Below are 22,966 nucleotides of genomic sequence, written 5' to 3'. Positions count from 1 at the left end.
ATTCAACTTAAATTACATTAAATTGACTTAAAAAATTAGTTGAATCTTGTATAAAAAAGTTGAAAATTGCTTAACTTATTTTTGAAAAGTTAAAGCAATGTAAAAGCTTATGTTGTCATAACAGTATTTAGGTTTAATTTATTTTATTTCAGTTTTAGCTATTTTCAGTTTTGTAATTTTAGTGTTTAAAAGGCAACATTGAACATTTTCGTTAAATGTATATTTTGTATCTAATTTATATTTATATTTTATTTCAGCTTCAATGAACAAAAATGCTTTAATAGTTTCAGTTAACAAAAATAATCCTGGTTCATATACAAATTAGGAATTCAACTTTGGCACATCATTTGTTTCTCACATCTCGTGGATGATGAAATAGGGTGAAAAAAAGCATGTATAAAGATCAGAATAACCTTTTGTGATAGGCTCTTTTCAACAGCTTTCACATCCAAAGCCTCTATTACACTGCTTTATTCTCTCTCTGCAGGTGGTTTGAGCCGTTTGTTATCCAGTGGTTGGATGAGAATGAAGATGTAGCGATGGATTTTGTTAACGGAGCTCTAGAGAGAGATAAAAAAGATGGGGTGAGTTTTTTGTATTGTTACTTTGCTTCAGTAGAGCTTTTCATTTGTAAATTGGCAAATAGTCTAACGCTGCCGTTACCATCTAAACGTCACATTAACGCTAAATGCCGCATTTCTCTTTTGCTTGTGTGTTGCCTTCAAAGTGCTCCTGTGAAGTTCCTACTTACTATTACTATTTGAATTATGATTCGTCAGAATAAAATGATGAGTTTATTTCATCCTCTTTTTTTGACATGCCAAACAAAGACGGGACACTTTTTAGTGCAACAACAAAATAAAGTGCAAAGGATATGCTTTGGGTATATGATTAACTTTCTTAATCCTTATTCTGTCCTTATAATAATGAAAAATGTAGCCTGTCACAACCTTTTAAATGATTATTTTCTGGCAAGCTATTTGCTGTTATTCATAATCAGTACACAAATGCATGTAGACTAAACTTAAATATGATCAATACCAGTTGCCATGTTTCTTATTCGACACTTCAAAATTACTAGTAAAAACAATACTGTACCCAGCTAACAGGAGAACGTCCTCAAAACCTTGGCAAACTTTCTCTCAAAGTTATGAACAAATGTTCTTCCAGTAATGTTAATAGAATGGTTGTTCAAATTCTTCAATAATTTTCTCAAAACGTTAGCACAAAAACACTATTTATACATTGTTAATGTTTCATTCGTCTAAGGTTTTTACTCGTTTCAGAGTACATTCAAAATAAACATTCCCATAATGCTTGCAAAATGATTAAATGTTCCCGTAACATTCGTACAACCAATAAACAATGTTTTAAAACCTGGACATTTAAACATTCAGAAAGGAATTAAAGAAACTTAAAGGGATAGTTCACAAATTCTGTCATCATGTACTCACCCTCAAGGTCTTTCAAACCTGTATGAATTTCTTTCTTCTGCTGAACACAAAGGAAGATATTTTGAAGAATGTCAGTAACCAAACAGTTAACTGTTCCCATTGACTTCCATAGTAGGAAAAAAAAATACTATGGATGTCAATGGGACCAGTTAACTGTTTGGTTACTGAATTTTTTTTAAATATCTTCATTTGTGTTTAGCAGAATAATTTTTTTTATACAGGTTTGAAACAACTTGAGGGTGAGTATATGATGACAGAATTTTCATTTTAAAGTGAACTATTCCTTTAATAGAAATGTTAGGAAAATGTTTTGGACAATTTTGTTATCTGGGTAGTGGCATTCATGTTCAACTCATAAATCCAGTCATTCTGACATAAGTTGAAGGCATTTGAACAAGTTTATAACAATTTCAATTCAATAAGCTCACTCTTTGGATGGGATATATTTTTCTCTTGTATATTTGCGCTGAGAATTGATTAAGCAATGTGTTTTTCTCATAGCACAGACGTAAACACGATGAATGGAATCTGACGTGCTGGTAAACTGGTAAATTGAAAGCATTAGGCTGATGAGTGCTCGTGAAATAAACCGAACAAATGCTTCTGATTGGACTGGTGTAAATATGAGCTGCTGTTACTGTAAGGCTTTACAAAAACACACATTTATCCTGCTCAATGTTCCCCTCGCTGACGAAAACAAATCACCGGCGCGATTGGTTTCATATGCTAATTTCTTTCACCTGAAACTGGTTGCGGTGAAAACACAAACCATTTAGTGCTGTTAATATTGGCCTGCACATTATCCACTGCTGTGATGAACGGCCACGTTATTATATGCGATATGTGACAATGACAAATATAATTACACATGAGCATTTTCAGATGCAGATTAGTGTTGCAGAGCAATGAAAACAGTGTTAAAATGTGTGTGTTTTTTTCCTCCTACTGTTAACAGCAGTGCCGGAGTTTATTTATAGGCAGTGCCAGTGCTGAGATTACATGAGCGTAGTGGGTTGCTAACTGTGTTTAGATGTTTAGCTGCGCTCGGGTTCAAGTCTTGTGAGATTCAGCTCTACATTAAGATGCTAATGGAGCACCACTTTGAGTTAATTGTCTAATGATTATTAGGCTTGTGCTCGTTGGCAGAAGCGCCTGGAGAATAAGGGCAGAAGTGCAGGTTAATTGTGTCATAGGTTATGTTGGCAGGCATTCCCAAAGGCTCTGAATCATACCAGAGCTGTCTTCTTAAAAACATCTTCAGTGCTTGCTGGCAGCTTCTTCTCATCACAAACCAATAGCGTTCCTTGATATTTAATTATAGATTCTTCAGTTCAGCATATTGGCTGTAGGTAGAACCAATATTGAATAGTTCACACCAAAAAAAAAGTCTCCTTTCACTTTCACAACCGTTCAAAAGTTTGAGGTTGGTAAGATTTTTTACAATAAAAAAAAAAAACACAGCAATATTGAAAAATAGTATTGCAATTTAAAATAACTGTTTTCTATTTGTAATATATTTTACAATGTGTTTTTTTCCTGTGATCCAAAGCTGAATTTTCATCATCATTACTCCAGTTGTCAGGGTCACATGATCATTCTGATATGCTGATTTGCTGCTCAAGAAACATTTCTGAGTATTATCAATGTTGAAAACAGCTGTGCTGCTTGATATTTTTGTGAAAACACTGATAGATTTTGTTCAGGATTCTTTGATGAAAAGAAAGTTTAAAAGAACAGTTTTATTTCAAGTAGAAAACTTAACATTATAAATGTTTTCATTGTCACTTTTGATCATTTTTTTCCAAATAAAAGTATTATTATGATGAAGTATTAAAATCTTACTGACACCAATTTTTGAACTGTACTGTATATTGTATGGAGCATAAAAAAGACTAGTTTTGAATGACATTATGGTGAATTAAAGCTGACAGAATTATGATTTTTGTGTGACATATTCTTTAAACAAAGAAAGTAAAATTAGAAAAAAAGTTAGAATCAGGCTGTAAAACTTTTTCTTTTATTTCTTCTATTATATAGTAAATGCTGAAATTCAAGGAAACATATATATATATATATATATATATATATATATATATATATATATATATATATATAAATTGCTGTAAAAAAATATTGTGTGGCAGACATAATCATTCATGTTTTGATTTGTGTGTTATCATTGCAGTTCCAGCCGACATCAGAACATGCTCTCTTCTCTTGCTCGGTGGTGGATGTGTTCACGCAGTTGAACCAAAGCTTTGAGATCATTAAGAAGCTGGAGTGTCCGAACCCTCAAGCTCTCGCTCACTTCATGCGCAGATTTGCAAAGGTAAGACAACATCAGAATAGAAAGTGTGTCCTTTGAGGCTGCGCATTGGTGATTGTGCATGTTGCTGTGATGTAAAACGAAGTAAAAAAATTAAAATTAAATGTGGTAAAATCATAGCTGCAGAGTCTCGGTGGCAGTCTAATAAAAGACACTTCAATAAAGAATACATGAATTAACAATAATAATCTCACACAAAGAAAACGGTTCTTCCGCCAAGCAATATTACACTAACTGTAGGTTGTCATATGGTTGCCTGGCAGCTGAGAGCATAAAATGATGAATAAAACAAATGATGGAGAAAAGCTTTGAAACTAGGCATAGATCCAGACCTTTGTTGGCTGGGAATTTTTTAGGGTGTATTTTTGCACCATTACTTGATTTTCTTTAAATGCCGAGTAGTATGTGCAGTAATTTTTGCCCCACTACTATCACCAAAAGGAATTGTGAATATTAGTTAGGATTATCAAATGAATAGAGCAATGTTTTGAAAGCACTAGTGTTACACTTTTAGAGGAAACCTACAGTACCTTTTAAAAACATTTCTGATCATTATCATTGTTGAAAACAGTTGTGCTGTCTCATATTTTTGTGGAAAACGTGATTCTTTGATGAATAGAAAGTTCAAATCTGAAATAGAAGTTTTATTTGAAATATATTTTTTACAACTTTATAAATGCAGTGTGTGTGTGAGGTACAGGTATAAACTACTTATACGTAAAACGTCAATATCCAAAATCCTTGTCCTTGTGGGGAATTGTTTTGGTCCCCATGAGAAAAAACAGCTTAAAAATCATACTAGGTGATATTATTTGAAAATGTAAAAATGCATAAAGTTTTTACCCTGTGAAGCCAGGATGTTTGCCAGTGTTAGAGGTTTGATCACATCTCTAAACCTATAAGCAATACTACAGTAATAGTGATGTTTATCTTGGAAAACACCACAAATTAACACATCTACTCACAACTTATCAATATGGTGATCATTTTTCTTGTGTATACTCTATACTATATACAGTAGTGTATACACATAACAGATTTTATATGACATTTCCAAGAGATTTCAGGCCAGCTTATATATTTTCCTATTGTAAATGTCTCCTGTGAATGCAAATGAACTGAGAGAGACAGAGAAAGATTGATACCAGCTCTCCACCCACAGGATTGTGGGTAAAGGGTCTTGTAGGAGGCATTGATTACTTCATGCAAACTTGACACGAGAAATCTATTACGGCGGCCTGAGAAGACGCACATCATTACTCCCCTCATTTACTTATTTACATATTTATGAATATATTAAGTTTTATTCCCTTTCCCTTTCAAATTGTAATAATGTTTCACAATATTTTCTGGTTTTACTGTATTTTTTATCAAATAAATGCAGTCTTAATCAGCAAAAGATACTTCTTTCAGCAACATTTGGAATGGTAGTTTATGTACATTTGTGTTTTAGGTTTGCAAATAATAACAGCACCACATACCCAACTTATTGCTTTCACAAAGTTAATTTGTACTGTTTTTTATAATATTTAAATCTACATTTTACTCTCTTTCCAGACCATAAACAAAGTTCTTGTCCAGTATGCTGCGATCATCTCCAAAGACTTCAGCAACCACCTGAACAAGGAGAACGTGGTGAGTCTATGAACAGGTTTGCACACACACACACACTTTCAAAACTGCTTCGTCATAAAATGTCAGCGTGTTTTAAAGTCATGACCCTGCAAGTGTCCGAACATGGCTTGATCAGATTACACCGGGGACATTGCCATGGAAACCAACCCGGAGACCATAGTGAGACATTAAATTTGACTTTGGCTGCGTTCTGCATTATGTCTTCGTGAGAGGGCAATATGTAGACGACAAATAAAGAGCGAGACCTTCTCGCGTCCTCCTCTCTTTCCGCTTTGCTTTTAACTTCCCTTTCTTTGTGTAAAATGACAGCATTCGCGGCGCTAACTCAGAGCAGCTTTTGTTCTACCTCTTATTCTTCACAATGTCTTCATGTGATGCTTATAAAAGCTTGGCATGCAGGACGTCTGTGGTGGGAAGAAAGACAGATGTATCTTTTAAGTGCAGTGACAGGACCACAGAGAGAAAATCATGCGGCCGGTAATTAAAGACATATCTCTGTTCTGTCTCGGAGGATAGAGCCGCTCCTCGGGTCTCATCCATCGCTTAATTGACAGCACACTTCATCCTAAGAATATCTACATCTTTAAACGCACCAATGCCCATAAATCAGCTACATCAGAGTTTATATACATTGTCTTAAATTCAATTTACGACTGTGTGAAATCACCAGCTCCTGTCACTGAGACGATGTTCCCTCATTTCAATTAGTGCAACTGCTTCATATTTTCGTTTCAGAGTTTTACACCTATTTGTCACACGGCTGACATGTGACCTTTAAGAAGTGTGCCAGTGCAGACAGTAAGAGCCCGTTTTAATTAGCTTATAGACTCCTGTACTAATTGTGCACTCCTACCCATCCAGTCAAATCCTGGGACACTTACACTAGAGTGTTTTGACTGCCGTATCTCTTGGTAATCTGTGTCAACACAAATCTGGCCAATGGTTATTTGACATTCACTGTAACAGACACTCTTTACCCAACGAGCATTGCAATAACACCCTCACCTGGATCAAGCTGGCGTCAACTGTTTTGCTCTTTTAACACTAGCCAACAGGAACTGATCCTTGTGAGTTAGAAGGTCATCTTAAAGAGGTCACCATCAACCTGGTCATTGAGTTTAATGTTTTTTTATTTTTTTATAACATTTTCAATTGCAGATGTCATTTTACACACATGAAATAATGTGCTATCAATAATGTATATTTTGTTGTTCGTTTTTTTTTAATGCACAGTTTTTTTTTTAAAATCATAAAGCAATTAAACAATAATGAAAATAATATTTACTATTTTATGTATACACACTCACAGGCCACTTTATTAGGCACACTTTGCTAGTACGGGTATATCGTAGGTACACCTTGCTAGACCTTTTGCCTTCAGAACTGCCGTAATTATTTGTGGCATAGATTTAACAAGGTGCTGGAAATTCCTGAGGGATTTTGGACCATATTGACGTGATAGCATCACACAGTTGCTGCAGATTTTGTCGGCTGCACATCCATGATGCGAATCTCCCATTCCAACACATCCCAAAGGTGCTCTATTGGATTGAGATCTGGTGACTGTGAAGGCCATCTGCGAAAGCGTCTCAACAGATTGTAAAATAGGCACAATGATTATATATTAGTCACATAGTTGAGGTCTAAATAACTAAATTCTCACCTAAAAAACTCTTAGAACTGCATTTTTCTGACATAACAACAGTAGTATTTAAAGGCCGTGTTGCAGGGTTAATTTTTCAACGAATTTGTGCAATTTGCTTGTTGGTAATGAACATTTAAACTGTTATCCATTGTATTTTATGTTGTTGGGTATCACAAAAACGGAATATAATACGAAAAAGTAGGTACTATCTTACAGCGGCAACGATTCTCCTTTCCGTCACAATGCATTGCATGACCTCACCTTGGGGAGAGAATATACCAAAGCCCGCCTTGAGAGCGACTAGAGAGACGAGTAGTAGACGAGAGTATTCAGATTATAGAACATGATCATTGTCTATACACATCTCTAGTCACCTATAACTGTTTAAGTTGGTTCATAAGACTTCGTGTAAAAAGTAAACAATTAACATACTCGTGCGTGCTGGCTTGAAGGTGACCATGATCCTGCCTGAAACGGGTGTATGCTATCTTCAGCACAAACGGATTCAGGCAGCATGATCCTGGATGCTGAGTGAGGCACGTCACATCTGGTCGCGGGGTGAGCTCCTCGACCAGCCACCAAAACGCACTCACTGCCCTACAGCACAAGCACCTGCCAAACACCGCGACAGACACTACGTTTGCAACAACATTTTCACCGGAGGAAGAGAAACGCTTAGAAACGCCCATATAGCTAGCACGATGCCTTCTATATGACAAAGACAAAGTTTACCAGTACTATGACAAAGGTTACCGGTACTTATCTGAACTAACGTCATGATCACTGCCACTATAAAGAAAACTTTGATTTTTCACTCTGTGCTATTCAATGACAGTAAAAAAGAATATGTGTCGTTATCTCATTGCTGCATTGCTAAATGATAGCAACTCACCAGGACACTTCACCAACTCTCCACTCATTCTCCTCGGACCATGCATTTCATTGGCTTTGACGGCCATCAGGCTACCTTTTTTCCACTTCTCCCCAACGTGACGTCATCACCGAATTGCGTAAAAAAAAAACGTTAATACCAAAAACTTAAAAAACTGGTATTTAAGACCATTTTTGAGACATTTTAAAAATTAGATGCTTATATCTTGAGTGATTTATGTACCCATTAATCGACAGTGGTGGTTAACCTGCAACATGGGCTTTAAAAAATATATATATATATAAGTTTTCGGTAAAAATAATTTTCAGTTATGTAGTTTCAGTTATGACTATTTATTTTTTTCAGTGATGACGATACACAACAACATAGCGTAGGCGCCAAATATATCACTGAATGGCAGGAACTATCACTGAATGGCAGATTTGAAGAAAATTACCGTCATAATAAATAAATAAAATAAATAAATGGCGGAGAGTTACATACGCATTGCCAACATTTTATCATGTAAGCTATATGGTACTAGCCTGGTAATACCAGACTCTGCTACTTCACTTTGCTTCGTAGACAGAGTCTGGAATGGCATAATAGAGAAGTGTTTTCTCTCTCGCTAGGGGGCGCTTGTCTGAAGTTTAAAACCATTGGTTACCCATAAGCCAATCAGATAAGTTTAGTTAGGACGTATGTTATGCGCCTGTACAGCCGCATCGAACCACAGACATCATGCAACGAACTCAAATCTATGATCGAACTTACACTGTAAACATGATGATGCGAGCGAAATACCGGAGTGAACATGGCTGTAAACGACTTTTGCAGATTATGCGAAGTCTAATCTAAGCATCCACGGTACAATCACGGCCTGTAAACTTATTTTTGACAGAGTGAAACAAGAAAATATTTGTAGCCAACTCTCAAATTTAGGATTAGATCTTTTAAACACAGCCAGTGCCGCTGCTAGCCATTTTGGTGCCTTAAGCATAATTCCTTTATGATGCCCTCTACCCCGAGAAGCTTCATGAGGCACTCTCTCTCCCTCTCTGCCGTGCACGCGCTACGCGGTTTGGAGCACAGTCTCTGTCTCGCGGGCTCGATCGCTCTAGATTCCGGAGATTTTAACTAATTCGTGGGCATCAGTGAGCCGCTATCAATATGCGGGAGACTCCCGGGAGGCTATTTTTTTGGTGCCCCTTCAGCTCTTGGTGTCCTAAGCACAGCGCGTGGTGGGAGCGGCGGCACTGGTTCACCATAACAGAGCGAATTGCATCCCGTGTCTCGTTTCCCATTTCCGCGGTTGTTTCGGTTTTCGATTTCTCTGACCTACAATGTAAAACTCGGCGCTTAGCGTCTACGTCACGGCTCTCAGCCCGCCCTCTGTTCGTTAATTGGCCCGGCCGTCCGAAGGCCGTTGGAAAACTGAAAGATAGGCCGCTGTCTCAGACTGACTACAGGAGCGAAATGAAATTAGCGGAAGTAGGAAGTCTGACGTAGTCAGGCTAATATGGTACACCTCAAACAAGGATATTTATAGTAATTTATAGTGTTAATGTTAATTAGCGAGTCCATAAATGGCTTGGGTATGCAGAACATTCGCAGCTTATATGAACCGCACGCCAATGATATATATATATATATACAGTATATACTGTATATATATATATATATATAGGTTTGTGGTGAAAAGATTTGATGCATTAGGGCAACCTACTGAATATTTCAAGATATAAAAGAAACATTATGCTTTAATAACACCTTTGTTGTGCATTATTTTCAAAAAGGAATGAGTGTTTGAATTGAACACATTGAATGTTCAATTGTGTAATTCTGGCATTTCTCTGAAGAGGTGGAGACAGATTTTACGTAATGAAATTCATATTTACTGTCACTGATGAAAGTAAGATGTGCAATTTCATGTCAGTGACCACCATCATCATCAGCATCCAGACGAATCAATTTATATATTTACAAAGTCTTCAAGTAAAAAACGTCTCCTTGCATTAGGAGGGTGGAGGGTTTCGAATGCATGTGGAAAGGAGGACAGTCGATTAATCATGAAATATCTTGTCTATCTTTCTTCTCCTGACAGTCCTGTATCCTCTTGAACAACATCCAGCAGCTCCGAGTTCAGCTGGAGAAGATGTTTGAGTCCATGGGAGGAAAACAGGTCAGTAATCTAATCGATGTTACTGCAACTCTCCACAACAATGTTTTCCCACTAACTGTCTGTGTGAGTGAAGTTATAGAACATCCCTGGCTGGAAAGCTGCGTTCATGACATGTCAAATTGCCGTAATTATGAGTCGGTTTTAGTTGCAACTAGAAGGTCCATCAAGTTCATGGCTTTAGCAGTTACAGGTGTTAGTTACCAATGTCAACATATTGCTGTTTAAAACGTGATTGCATAGACAGTGTTATCTGGGGCACTTTCTGTCTTTCTTTAAGACTAGAATTGAATTATTCTGGTTCCGATACTGATTCCTCTGAACAGTTATAATTCCCTTTTGATTGATGAGCTTTTCAATATTTCAAGAATAATTAGGCCTAGTTATGTACTTAACAAATATACTAAACAAAAACAATGATGTGAAAACAAATGACCATTTGGGATAAAACTGTGAATGCGTATCTTTATCTATACGTAATACGTACCGTATTAAAACCAGTATTTTACCAGTCGTTGTTTTCAGACAATCAGTCCGAAATTACACTCTTCTCAAAAAATACAGTAACAATCAATAATGATCATTTCAACAATGAGTGATTCAGTCAGTGAGTTGTTAAATTGGTTCGAACTAATATGCGTTTGAGACAGATTTTTTTATCTTTTAGTTTGATTCATTTATAAGAAACCGTATTGTCGCAAATTGGTCGTTCAACCACGTTGGTTAAGGATGTCACGCACGTGTTGGAGTAATAACTTATTTTAATTAATCTATTTATGATCAAATTAATGCTAGATGTTTTGCTTTAAATTACGACCATGGCATCTGAGTACTATTTCTCATTTCCCTCAGTTATTTTGCTTTAGTTCCAGATTCAATCGTAAGCTTGTTCTCACTTACTAGAGCACGTACGCACATGTGCACTCTTCAAAAACAACGCTTTAAATCTCTTGACAAACTAAAAGACGTAAATGACATTTGTATTCTAAATAAAAGATTAATGTCAGCTTGCTTTTTCGGCTCAAGATAAGGATTTATCGAGTAACACACATGTCATGCAAACAAGAAACTATTCTAACCAGAGGTCGAGAGCTGTCGTTCCAACTACACAACTTTCCAATGCTGTGTGCGAACGTTCGTTAGAACTATGGTTTCAGAAACACTGACTGGTTGAACTAAGCTGATAATGCACTGGTGGAGAAAAAAAATGAGTGGTACATAATACTTTTTTTCTAATCACAATCAATTGAGACTGCAAACGCACAAAAATTGTAGATCCATTAGCAGAACATGCCGCTAAATAGTGATGCAGGAAACAATGTTGCATGTGTGCAAATCTATTCAGGATATTTCAAAAGAGTTTAGGTTCATTAATGGAGTGATCAAATATAATGATGTCATGAACAACAAAGCCACACATGGATCTATTTGACATCCGGTGTTACCATAGAAATAAATGATTCCTCGTGAATTTCCTCATAATTATGGGAATTCCGTCATGATGTGAACGCAACTTAACATCCCTTGTGAATCTTGCATGCGTGTTGTAATGCTTCTCTATCTTCTGTAAATGTGATAAACCTCTCCAACTATGACAATATCCTTGTTTCTTGTCATTCCCGTCTCCTCTGGGCTCTTGCACCAGGAGGAAGGGACTGTGGTCTTCTGCAAGGTGTGTGGACAGGTTTCCTCTAACATCTCTCTAGGCCAGTGCTCTACAGCCAGACCAGCTGCAGAAATCAGTAGAATCCTGTCATCATTTACTCACGCTCATGTCGTTCCAAGCCCGTAAGGTGTAAGTCTTACGTGCAAAATCCAAACGGGTTTGGAGCAACATTAAATGACAGTGAATGAAGACACTGAACCAGATCTCTGCAGCTTCCCAGTTGTGAATTCCGGCTGTAGTGTACGGCCTTAATTCATCCCAGTTGATCAGTTTTACTGGCCAGGTTTGAGCAGCACGAGTGCTCTCACACCCATTGAAACCCACCTCACTTCCTGTCACTCGCACTTCCTGTTCGGTCCCCTTAAGAGCATGTCGCACCTGCTCGAGTTACCTGGCATGAAACCTCACAAGAACGAGTATCTTCAGTAACAGAAGCTGCTAATCCTCAACTTTAAAGAGACCGTTCAGACAAAAGTGAACATTCTGTCATCATTTTCTCACCCTCATGCTCTCAAATAAATATTTAGGCCTACATTTAAGATCTATGTATTTGAATTACATTTCAATTTCAATCCATGTGGATTACACAGTTGCAACATTAACTAATGAACTTGCATATTTGTCAGTCACACATGGATGAAACGCAAGTATTACATGAATGCATGGAGAGAGAAAAAATCATGGAATAGTTGGTAACACTTCACAATAAGGTTCAATCGGTTAACATTAGTTAACTATATTACAGTACATGTGAGAAGTTTGGAAACATTTACATTTTTTATGTTTTAAAAAAGTATCTTATGCGCAAAGGCTGCATTAATTTAAACAAAATTACAGTAAAAAAATAATATGTTTTGATGAATAGAAAGTTCAGTGAACAGCATTTATTACATTTATTAAAGCATGTAACATTATAAATGTCTTCACTGTAACTTTTGATCACTTTAATGCATCCTTGATGAATAAAAGTATTAATTTCTCTCTCTTTTTTAATCTTACCACAAATGTTTGAACGGTATCATTGTTTCCACAAAAAAAAAATACTGTTTGTTTTTGCTGCTTAACTATTATTAATAATAAAATAATAATAATATAATATAAAATAATATAATAATAATAAAAATGTTTCTTGAGCAGCAAATTAGCATATTAGAATGATTTCTGAAGGATCATGTGACACTGAAGACTGGAGTAATGATGCTGAAAATTCAGCTTTGCATCAGGAATAAATTACATTTTTGAATTTATGAAACTAGAAAACAATTTTGTTAAATTGAAATAATATTTCACAATATTACTGTATTTCTGATTAAATAAATGAAGCCTTGGTGAGAATAAGATAATTTTATCAAAAACAATTTAAATACATAAATATTAAAGGATTAGTTCACCTAAAAATGAAAATTCTGTCATTATTTACTGACCCTTATGTCGTTCCAAACCCGTAAGACTTCCGTTCATCTTTGAAACACAAGTGAAGATCTTTATTTAAAATATCTTCATTTGTGTTCTGAAGATGAACGAATGTCTTACGGGTTTGGAATGACATGAGCGAGTAATTAAGTGATTAATGTTTGAGTGTGCAGTTTCCAACCTGTGGAACACAGAAAGAAAGTTTGATAAGAATGATATATTTTTTTCCATGCAATGTAAGAAAATAATGAATTGTGAATGAGCTTCAAAAATGTCAACAGCACCTTAAAAGTATTATAAATAGTATCATAAACACTCATGCGCATGCATACAGTATATGCCCATGCACATATTCCAACTCTTCTGAAGTCATATGATAGATGTAGGTGAAAATTCATTAATATAGCATATGTTACTTTTCTGGTGCTTTTTGGAGCATAAAAACACACACATTATAATTCACTTTTATTGCATTGCATCATTTCCCTTTGGAAAAGAGATGTGTAAACATATTGCCTAACTTCTTTTGTGTTCCATGGAAAAACAGGGACAGGTTTATAATGACATGAAGAGTGTAAATTATGTTTGCTGAACTAACACTATACCGACAGCCACCAACTTGCTTTTTATTAATGTGCAATGTTTGTGGTTAATTTGGGTACCAGAGTTTAGGCTGCAAGAGCTTTTAGTTTGATCCTGATGTTTGGGTTGATCTATTCTCCAGCACTCAAACTTTCTTTGGTTTTATTTTATTTTGCTTTAATCAACATGTATCCAAATCCCAATTTTGCTCCGTCCCTGCATTGACATCTGTATGGTTTCATAATCACAACAGTGGCCGTTTAAAAAGCCGCTCCATAATGTGGTGAAATCACTGGGCAGTCATAAAATACTTCAAAATCAAATTAAAGATGTATAAAGTGAGATCATTTGTACGAGTGCTAGAGGTCTGTCAGATTAAGGTTATATGTGTTACCTCTTTTGAAATTAAGGCTACAGGCTACAGTGCTTAAAAAAGGATCGCAGCTGTTCGAAAGTATGACTAATATATGATTCTGCTTCCTTCATGAAACTCCAAGTCCTTCTGAGAGAGCAAAAGCGAAACGCTCCAAATATAACCCTGCCATGCTCTGGCAGCGCCACCGTTCCCAAAGCAATTAGCAAACTGAAAGAAAAATGCAATTACAGTGGCTCGTTATCGTGGATTTATAAATATAAGATCCCAAACTGTCCAAGAAAAATTAATTGCAGAAGTCAAAGTTAGCTTCGATAGCGGAAGCGTTCCCACTGCTGTCCGTCAGTCTGAAACGGGGCCTCGGGGTGAAAACTGACCGCCTTCAAGCATCTGTTATCTGCTCATTAACGCGATGAGGTAGACCACAGGTGCAGTATACAAGAGTAATCTTTTGTACAATTTCACATCATGATTCCCTAATTAAGATTAAAATTAGAATATAATGAATTTAGTTATAACTTCACTCACATTTCACTTCCTAAAGTGGTTTCAAACCATTATTTAACTCAAATCCGTCTCTAATTATTGAGTCAGTTAGCCCTCCCTAATTTTAAATTATGTTCTTATACATGTTCATACATATTTCTTATCTTTAAAAAAAAAGTTTGTTAGTAAGGTCACTCATTGACTTTTCGGTGTCTAATGGGTAAAACTTACTAAAGATTTTCTTATCTGGTGCTACTTTTCCAGGTCATAAACAAAAGTTAAAAACTTGAACTAAATTTCGGCCGCCGAAAATATGCCGTCTCGCCCTGCCCCTCAATGTTCTGTGCTCAAGTTTCACTCTCGCTCTAGCCATGATCACTGCATGGTGTGACACTCCGCTCAATGCTCTGCACGTGCGGAGCTCCGTCGCTTACGGCCCAAGCGAACGCTTAACTAATGCTCATCGGAAAAGCAAAGTTCGCTCAAATAATGCGCTAACATGAAACTAGTATGTAATAGACTTGTTTCGGTTTGCAACACCCCTACTGTGCTGTAACATGGTGTGTATAGCCGTGCTGTGCAGCATTAGTAAAATGACGCTATCCTCTCTTCACTTATCCGCTCCCCGTTACGCTCTGCTCACATGCTTTGAGAATAAAAGCTTTGTTGGACTATACATTATTTGGATAATTGGTCAAAAATAAATCTGTTACAACTGATTCTGTTGCTTAGAACTGAATAAAGAATAATATATTGATATTTAATATTAATATATTTTACGTCCAATTTTAGTGTGTTCCTTTCTATAAAACTGGTTATTTTATTGTATTGGCTTGTAAATTCAGTAGCATTAAAATTATTGAATTAAATTATTCATTAAAAAGTCTTATATTAATACAATTATACAAAAAAAAGGTAATTTAGTAAGTTTTATAAAGTAATTTTTATAAAGCGTTTTGGTTTTCGTCACAGAATTTTCATTTCGGTGCATCTCTACTAAATTCTCATAGAAGCAATGTGGGGGAAAAAAGAAATTCGATGTACTTAAATGTAAGATCTACTTAAAAACGGAAACGTTTATCAAACGGATTTGCGAAAACTAAATAACAATAGACAATAACGGGATCGTTTTCAAAAACATGCATTTTGAAACCCAGGCCCCCAAAACGCTGTTCGTCTTGTAAATTAATGGGCAAAACGCATACAAAGTTTTCCGTTTTTAGTTGAAACTAATTTGCTAATATTTACAGAATTTATTTAGTATTTTATTTAATATTTCTATCATTTACGACTTTAAAAAATATATATATATTTTATTTAAATAATAATTTATAAATAGTTATAAAATACTTTTAAATGTAATATAGTAATACACTCCCATTCAAAAATACAGTAAAAAATATTAGTATTTTGAAATATTATTACAATTTGAAATAACTGTTTTCTACTTGAATATATTTTAAAATATTATTTATTCCTGTGATGCAAACCTTTGGTGTATAGAACAAAAACAATCAATATAGTTTGTATATATATATTATAATTATATATAATATATATATATTATAGGCATATATTATAAATGCCTTTAATGTAACTTTAAAAAAATGTAATGAATCCTTGCTGAATAAAAGCATACATTTCTTTATTTTTTTACTGAAAACAAACTTTTGATTGGTAGTTTATATATCAAAGTGATGCATATGAGATTTATTCACATCACAGTAATGAGAATTGGGGTGGTGGTGCGCTAAAAAAAAATGGACTTTTCATCAAGCACAATAGTATTTCTTTTTTTCCGTCTCTTTTTCATTTAAACAAGCCTTCTTAATGGGTCACACTTGCAAAGCATTTGTTGTGTTTGTATTATCAGTCAGAATTACCGCCATTACCTCTCCGGTGACCGACATCTCCTCTGATCTCCATTAACCTGATGAGGTCTCTTGCACGAGCATTGGCCCGCTGCCATCATTGATTGATCTGGCCGCCCCTCAGCTTACCGGGAACCATAAACGCTGTTACAATTCACAAGTCAGCCATCCATCCCTGACTACATGGACGTCCTGCCTCACCCAAGCACAGCTATGGTGTTATACAAGAACATTGCCATTAAAATGCAACTAATAAACATAGGAAGGAAAACTTTCTGGAAACTTTATTTCACATCCTACGAAGTATCTTTGCAACTACATATCAACTAGCAGTCATTGGAGTTTTAGTAGACAGTCTAAATATGTGCTAATTCTTTATTTTGATGGTCCCCCAACAGACATTCTACTGACTGTAAGTAACTTTGAAACTACAGGGGTTGGACTGAAACCGAAACACCTGTTTTTAGACCACAAGAATTTATTATTATGGTGAAGGGCCTCCTTTTGCGGTCAATACAGCATCACTCTTGGGAAAGACAGATACAAGTCCTTCACAATGGACAGAGGGATTTTGAACCATTTCTCTTCCAGAACATTGGCCAAGTCACTATGTGATGCTGGTAGAGGGAAATGTTTTCTGACTTGCTCCTCCAAAATACCCCAAAGTGGTTCAAAAAATATTTAGATCTGGTGACTGTGCATGCCATGAGAGATGTTCAACTTCACTTTCATGTTCATCAAACCATTCTGTCGCAAGTCTTGCTGTGTGTATTTATGGATTATCATGCTGATACACGGCACCCCCTTCAGGGTACAATGTTTGAACCATTAGGTGCACATGGTCCTCCAGCATGGTTCGGTAATACTTGGCAGGGATGCGCCCATCAAGCACAGTAGGGAGTCCCATGATATTGCAGCCCAAACCATCACTGATCCTCCCCCGTGCTTCTCTCTGGGCACGCAACAGTCCGGGTGTTAAGCTTCTTTGTGGCTTCTCCACAATGTAACCCTCCCTCTGATGTGGGGGAGACAATAAAAGTGGACTCATCAGAGAACAATACATGTTTCACATAGTCCACAGCCCAGGATTTGCACTGTTGGCACCAATGAAATCGACAGTTGGCATTGGCACAAGTGACCAAAGGTTTGGCTATAGCAGCCCGACCATGAATATTGACTTTGTGGAGCTCTCGACAAACAGAGTCCATGTGCGCATTTAATTCTGAGTTGGGCAGCTCTATGATTTTGGATACAATCCGGGTTATTACCTGGATATCCCTTTTAGACAGCTACCTTTTGCTTTGACAGTTGCTCCTGTTGGATGTGGTTCGACCTGCGCGGTGGTATGCCGACATTACCCTGGATACCATAACTCTCAATACACCACAAAGACTTATGGTCACAGATGAGCCAGCAAGACGTACACCAACAATTTGTCCTCTTTTGAACTCGGATATGTCTCCCATTATGTTGTTTGGATGGCAATATTTTGTACAGCTCTGCTAATTCAACCTTCACACTCTGCTCTTATTGACGGAATGTAAAATCAGTAAAGATCGGCCACCAGGTCGTGCATATATATAGGCATGGAATATTGGCCAGTGTTTCAGTTTCATTGTTTACTAACAATCTACTAATCTACTAATACTCTAATGAAGTTAGTTGACATGTAGTTGCAAATTTACTTATAGTTAGTAGGATGTCTAAAGTGGACCATCCTTGTCTCATGGAGGTTATACATATTAGATCTACTGGACAGCAATTGATTCTGGAACATAAACATAGTCAATAATGCCATATGGCTCACAGTTTTAGCATATTTAGAGATGAGCAAGTCCAGTTTAGTAAAGAGTTTTTTTTTTAGGTTTTTAATTTCCCTGCAAAGTCTTTTAAAATGGTCCATGTTGTCAGTAATTATAAATAGCACTAATTTTATGCAGAATTACTTTGGTTTTCTGTATAATTCAGCCCTTAGGATGTTGTGAAAGTGTAATTGACAGACGGTTTGCATGAATGTTTCAGCAAGTGCATTTTAAAGTAATTTCCACTGGGGCACATTTTGTGTGACTGCAAATCTGCAAATATTGAGCATTGTTTTTGATTGCACTATGATGAATACATACACGTGCATTATCAGTAAAATCCACCTGTGTGATGCAGACAATGTAATGTTTGAATGCAGAACACCTGCATCTCATTGGCTCCTCTGCTCTCATGCCTCTGATGTGGCGAGAGGCTTGTATTGAATTTGCCATCATCATTAGTCAAGCGACTCCTCAGTCAAGACCTTTTTAGAGGCTGAGCACGCTTGACAGAAAGCTCGCTGTTCAATGGCAGATAAAATCACCCAACCATGGCACGAAAACAGAGCTGTCAGCCAGTTCTCTAAATCAAGTGAACCTGTGTTAAAAACACAAAACATACAACCATATACTGTATACAAAAGTGATGTTTTAATGACCCTACAAGTTCGATTAATCCATCAAAATACGAGGACAAAATTTTATATTTTTCAAATATTTTAAATTTTATTTTTGACGAACATCACAGGTCATCGTGTCACTCACTGCATCATGTACAGGATGAGTCAGTCTCCATCGCTCTGTAAATCTGCAAATGTCAAAAACATAAATACACTGTAATTTTGTTCATTATTTTTGTTCTTGAAAAATTACTTTCGGTATCCTAAATGCACTTTTTGATTTCCACTAAGGTAAAAGTGGTTAGAAGTTACACAAGTCACTGATGTGTTCTTCACTTTGCAATTCAACTTACTTTTTAATACCGACTAAATGGATGATGAATGTTTTAATCACTCAAACTCAAGTTTTATTTGCAGTTGGTTGGCTTGGTGAATTTTTGACCCTGCGTATGAACAATAAATATTTTTTTTTGTATAATAAACTTTCAATTCAGAAGAGTTTAGTATTTGCAATGCAACTAAATATTTCATAGAGGCATTACTGGTTGATTCTGAGTCTTCAGTACTTCCTGTTCCTGTCATATGTAGCATATCCTGTTCACTGACAGTGATGCTGTGTGTCTCTTACAGCTGGATGCCGAGGCCAGTGGTTTGCTCAAAGAACTTCAGAATAAGCTCAATACGGTGCTGGATGAGCTCAGTGCGGTCTTCGGCTCCAGGTGAAGTATCAGGGAACAATGGGTTGTTGAGCTGGTGTAAATATGATCACTTTACTTAAAGCCTTAATGTATAATGCATTATATATTTTCATAAATAATTGTAACCAAATGTATTATAGTATTTGCAGTTGTTTGTCGTGTTTTAATGCATTATACTTAAACACGTTTTAATGCATTATGCTGTCTAATGGTGTTACAATGAACAGATAAGTAGTATAATGTATTATAACTGTGGTTATAATCTTTCATGAGATCTTACAATGCATTATAAGGCGCATTACACGGCATAATTTATGCATTAATGTCCCCCAATCATTTTATCCCCTTAAAGGATAATTCCGGTATTTAAAACCTTGAGTCTATATTGTACTTTGTTTTGGATGAACAAGAGTGGTGGACAAAATTTTTTTGACAATGGTTCCTCTCTCTCGAGTTTTTGACTATAATAGAATTGGCCATGGACCCATTTAACATTGGAGTCAATGGCCATGTCCGAAAATGTCATTAAAACAACCTTGAACATTAGTTTTCAAAACTGTGCAACTCACCGAGTGATTAGTGATGTTAGTTGATGTTCCAGAAACAAAAAGTGTTGCGAAATACAGTTTCTGTCGTGTTTTATTCGTCATTTTGTAAAATCCCATTGAATTCTGTTGAAGGACTGAGTGCTCGTTAATATAAATGCGCTACCGGAAACGGAAAGGGGGCTGTTTACATTTGGTCGATGTAGTCTTTTTGCTCGCTTCCGTTTCTCATAAGGCTAGCGAGCAGAGCAACTGTGCTCCGGGAGAGTAAGCGAAATAAACAAACAAAACCTTCATTAATTGTTACTTGTAACATGGATTATGAAAAGTGGATTATGGAGGACCCGCTCGATTTTGAGTTTGACGGTCGAGGATACCGATTCGAACCAGAATATACACAAGAGGAGCTACATGTAAGGGAGATGGAGGCTCAGTCTAGGGCTATGGAGACGCCTGAATCTAATCACTGTCAGTTTTTGACCGCACAAATTCTAACCATATTGAAAGACGTGACCACTGACCAGTGCAATATGAAGTTGAACTCGACTGTGACCGTGAGTGTCCCGCAAGACATAAACATCGGTTATCGCCATCAAGTGGTCGGGAGTGTGCTAACGCTTCAGATTCAAATATTGAGCGGAAGTTACACGGTTGTGAAGTGTCTGAAAAAATAGTTCCACTATAGCAAAATAAACGGATTGGAATCATATATTGCGACGATATATTGTTTATAATCATCAACGAACACCACTAACCACTCGGTGAGTTTAACAGTTTTGTAAACGAACATTATTGGCTGTTTTAATGACTTTTTCGGACATGGCCATTGACTCCAATGTTAAATGGATCCATGGACAATTCTATTATAGTCAAAAACTCGAGAGAGGAACCATTGTCAAAAAAATGTTGTCCACCACTCTTGTTCATCCAAAACAAACTACAATATAGACTCAAGGTGTTAAATACCGGAATTATCCTTTAAATTCATCTTTGATCACCAAAATTACACATTTAAACTTCTTTTCCTTGAAAAAAATTATTCATGCCTTAAAATCGCTTGAATGTTACTCTACACCTTTGCCACATTTAGTATATGTGGTTCTATGAATATGCAAATTAGCCCCGCCTCCACTGACTCACACCAGCTCAGAGATCCACTCATTGACGTTACATTGGTTACAAGGTAGTTTGTGACGTCAGAAACACCAGCGATTTCAAACCGTGTTTTTGAGACTGTCTTTGGTTCACTGCCGTTTTAAGGAGAAAATACTCAGCAATGGTGTAGACTTGTGAATTTACTCATGGTTTGTCTTAAAGCATGTTAAAAACACCACATAGACATATAAACAACATTAAAAGCTTGATTTTCACCACAGGAGGACTTTAAAAAAAACTTTTATAATGCCCATCATATATAAAATATATATATATATTTTAATGAACTTGCTAAAGTGAATTAAAGAGTGTAAATTCCTCAAACAAATGAAATGTTAACACTATGATATAGGCTATGATATTATTGATTTACAGCTTTGATTACGTCAGCGAAGATGAAGAAAGTTAATGCATTTAAAGGAAAAACTGGAAATAATTCAAGGAATCATTCATAATTAGACCTGTGACATTTATGGACAAAGTAAATGGCATCCATTTTACATTTGTTTCATGTTGCCTTCCGTGATTAAAAAGCATAGCCATACGGACGATTTATGATAAAATTATTTAAAAAATCATTTTATCTCAAATGATAAAAATGTGTTGAACATGTTTTCATTATCAAATGAAATGATAGTATCTTAGGTTACGTGTGATTATGAATGTTGTTTTCAAACTGAGTTTAACACGTTCATCCACAGTTTCAAGCCAGTGATTGAGGACTGTGTCAAACAAATGAACCAGGAGCTCGTGCAGATTAAAGGAAACGCAGGGAACAAGAGTAATGCGGCCATGGACGCAGAGACGGTCCTGCGACCCCTCATGGACCTGCTGGACAAGAAGTAAGAGAATTGCGGGATTACATTTCTTGAAACATGGTAACCAGCTGCATTACTGTCTTTCACTCCATCCCCCTTACTTTCTCTCCAGCCTTATTCTGTTTGCTAAGATCTGTGAGAAGACAGTTCTCAAACGGGTTCTGAAGGAGCTGTGGAAAATTGTCATTAACACCATTGAACGACAGATTGTTCTTCCGCCGCTCTCAGACCAGACAGTGAGTGTAACAAGTCTTTTAGCCAAACGCACACACACAATACGTCGTCTCCTTGGCATCTGCTCCTAACAGAAGCTTATGGAAATGTGAGAGAAGATACCATTCCAGGGCATCAGCTGGGTATATAAAGAGAGGTGTCTTTAAAAAGTGTTATTTAGTGGTTAAGGGATCTACAAATATGAATGCTGATCATAAATACTAAGGAACACCAGCTGTTTTGTGTGATTGATTGATTGATTGATTGATTGATTGATTGATTGATTGATTGATTGATTGATTGATTGAATTATATATATTTGTGTATAACGTTTAATGGGGGCCTTATGTATTTTACTTTATAGCTTCCTGGCCATCTTCTTAAAAAGCTGAATCTGCAGCCACAGACTTGACTGTCAATCACACTAAACAAACAAATTCTGTTTCACTCGCTGAACGTCATGTCTCCTGAGACAGTTCATTCCTAAAGGAGAGAATTACTTTTTGATTCTTTGTTTTGTACTTTTGTTTAACAGCAAGGGGCTCAGATGATTTTCAGTGCTGCCAAGGACCTGGGTCAGCTCTCCAAGCTCAAGGTGAGGATTTTGTTTTGTA

General features: G+C 36.4%; 1 protein-coding gene across 2 annotated transcripts in view; it reads left to right on the top strand.

Moving 5' to 3' along the window:
- Positions 1–22,966, top strand: part of unc13c (unc-13 homolog C (C. elegans)) — a 196,376-nt gene that overhangs the window by 147,286 nt on the left and 26,124 nt on the right. The window contains exons 20-28 of one of the 2 annotated variants that reach the window (XM_079620743.1): positions 488–584; positions 3,640–3,783; positions 5,338–5,415; positions 10,036–10,113; positions 11,756–11,782; positions 19,554–19,642; positions 22,023–22,163; positions 22,252–22,375; positions 22,888–22,947. In XM_079620743.1, coding sequence (XP_079476869.1) covers positions 488–584; positions 3,640–3,783; positions 5,338–5,415; positions 10,036–10,113; positions 11,756–11,782; positions 19,554–19,642; positions 22,023–22,163; positions 22,252–22,375; positions 22,888–22,947 — 838 coding nt within the window. The remainder of the gene's footprint in view (positions 1–487; positions 585–3,639; positions 3,784–5,337; positions 5,416–10,035; positions 10,114–11,755; positions 11,783–19,553; positions 19,643–22,022; positions 22,164–22,251; positions 22,376–22,887; positions 22,948–22,966) is intronic. The other variant, XM_079620744.1, reaches the window with a different exon arrangement.

This window comes from Phoxinus phoxinus, assembly GCF_949152265.1.
Source record: "Phoxinus phoxinus genome assembly, chromosome: 8".
Classification (NCBI taxonomy): Eukaryota; Metazoa; Chordata; class Actinopteri; order Cypriniformes; family Leuciscidae; genus Phoxinus; species Phoxinus phoxinus.
Note: the sequence above shows the minus strand (reverse complement) of the source record. Positions and strands in the feature narration are given on the sequence as shown.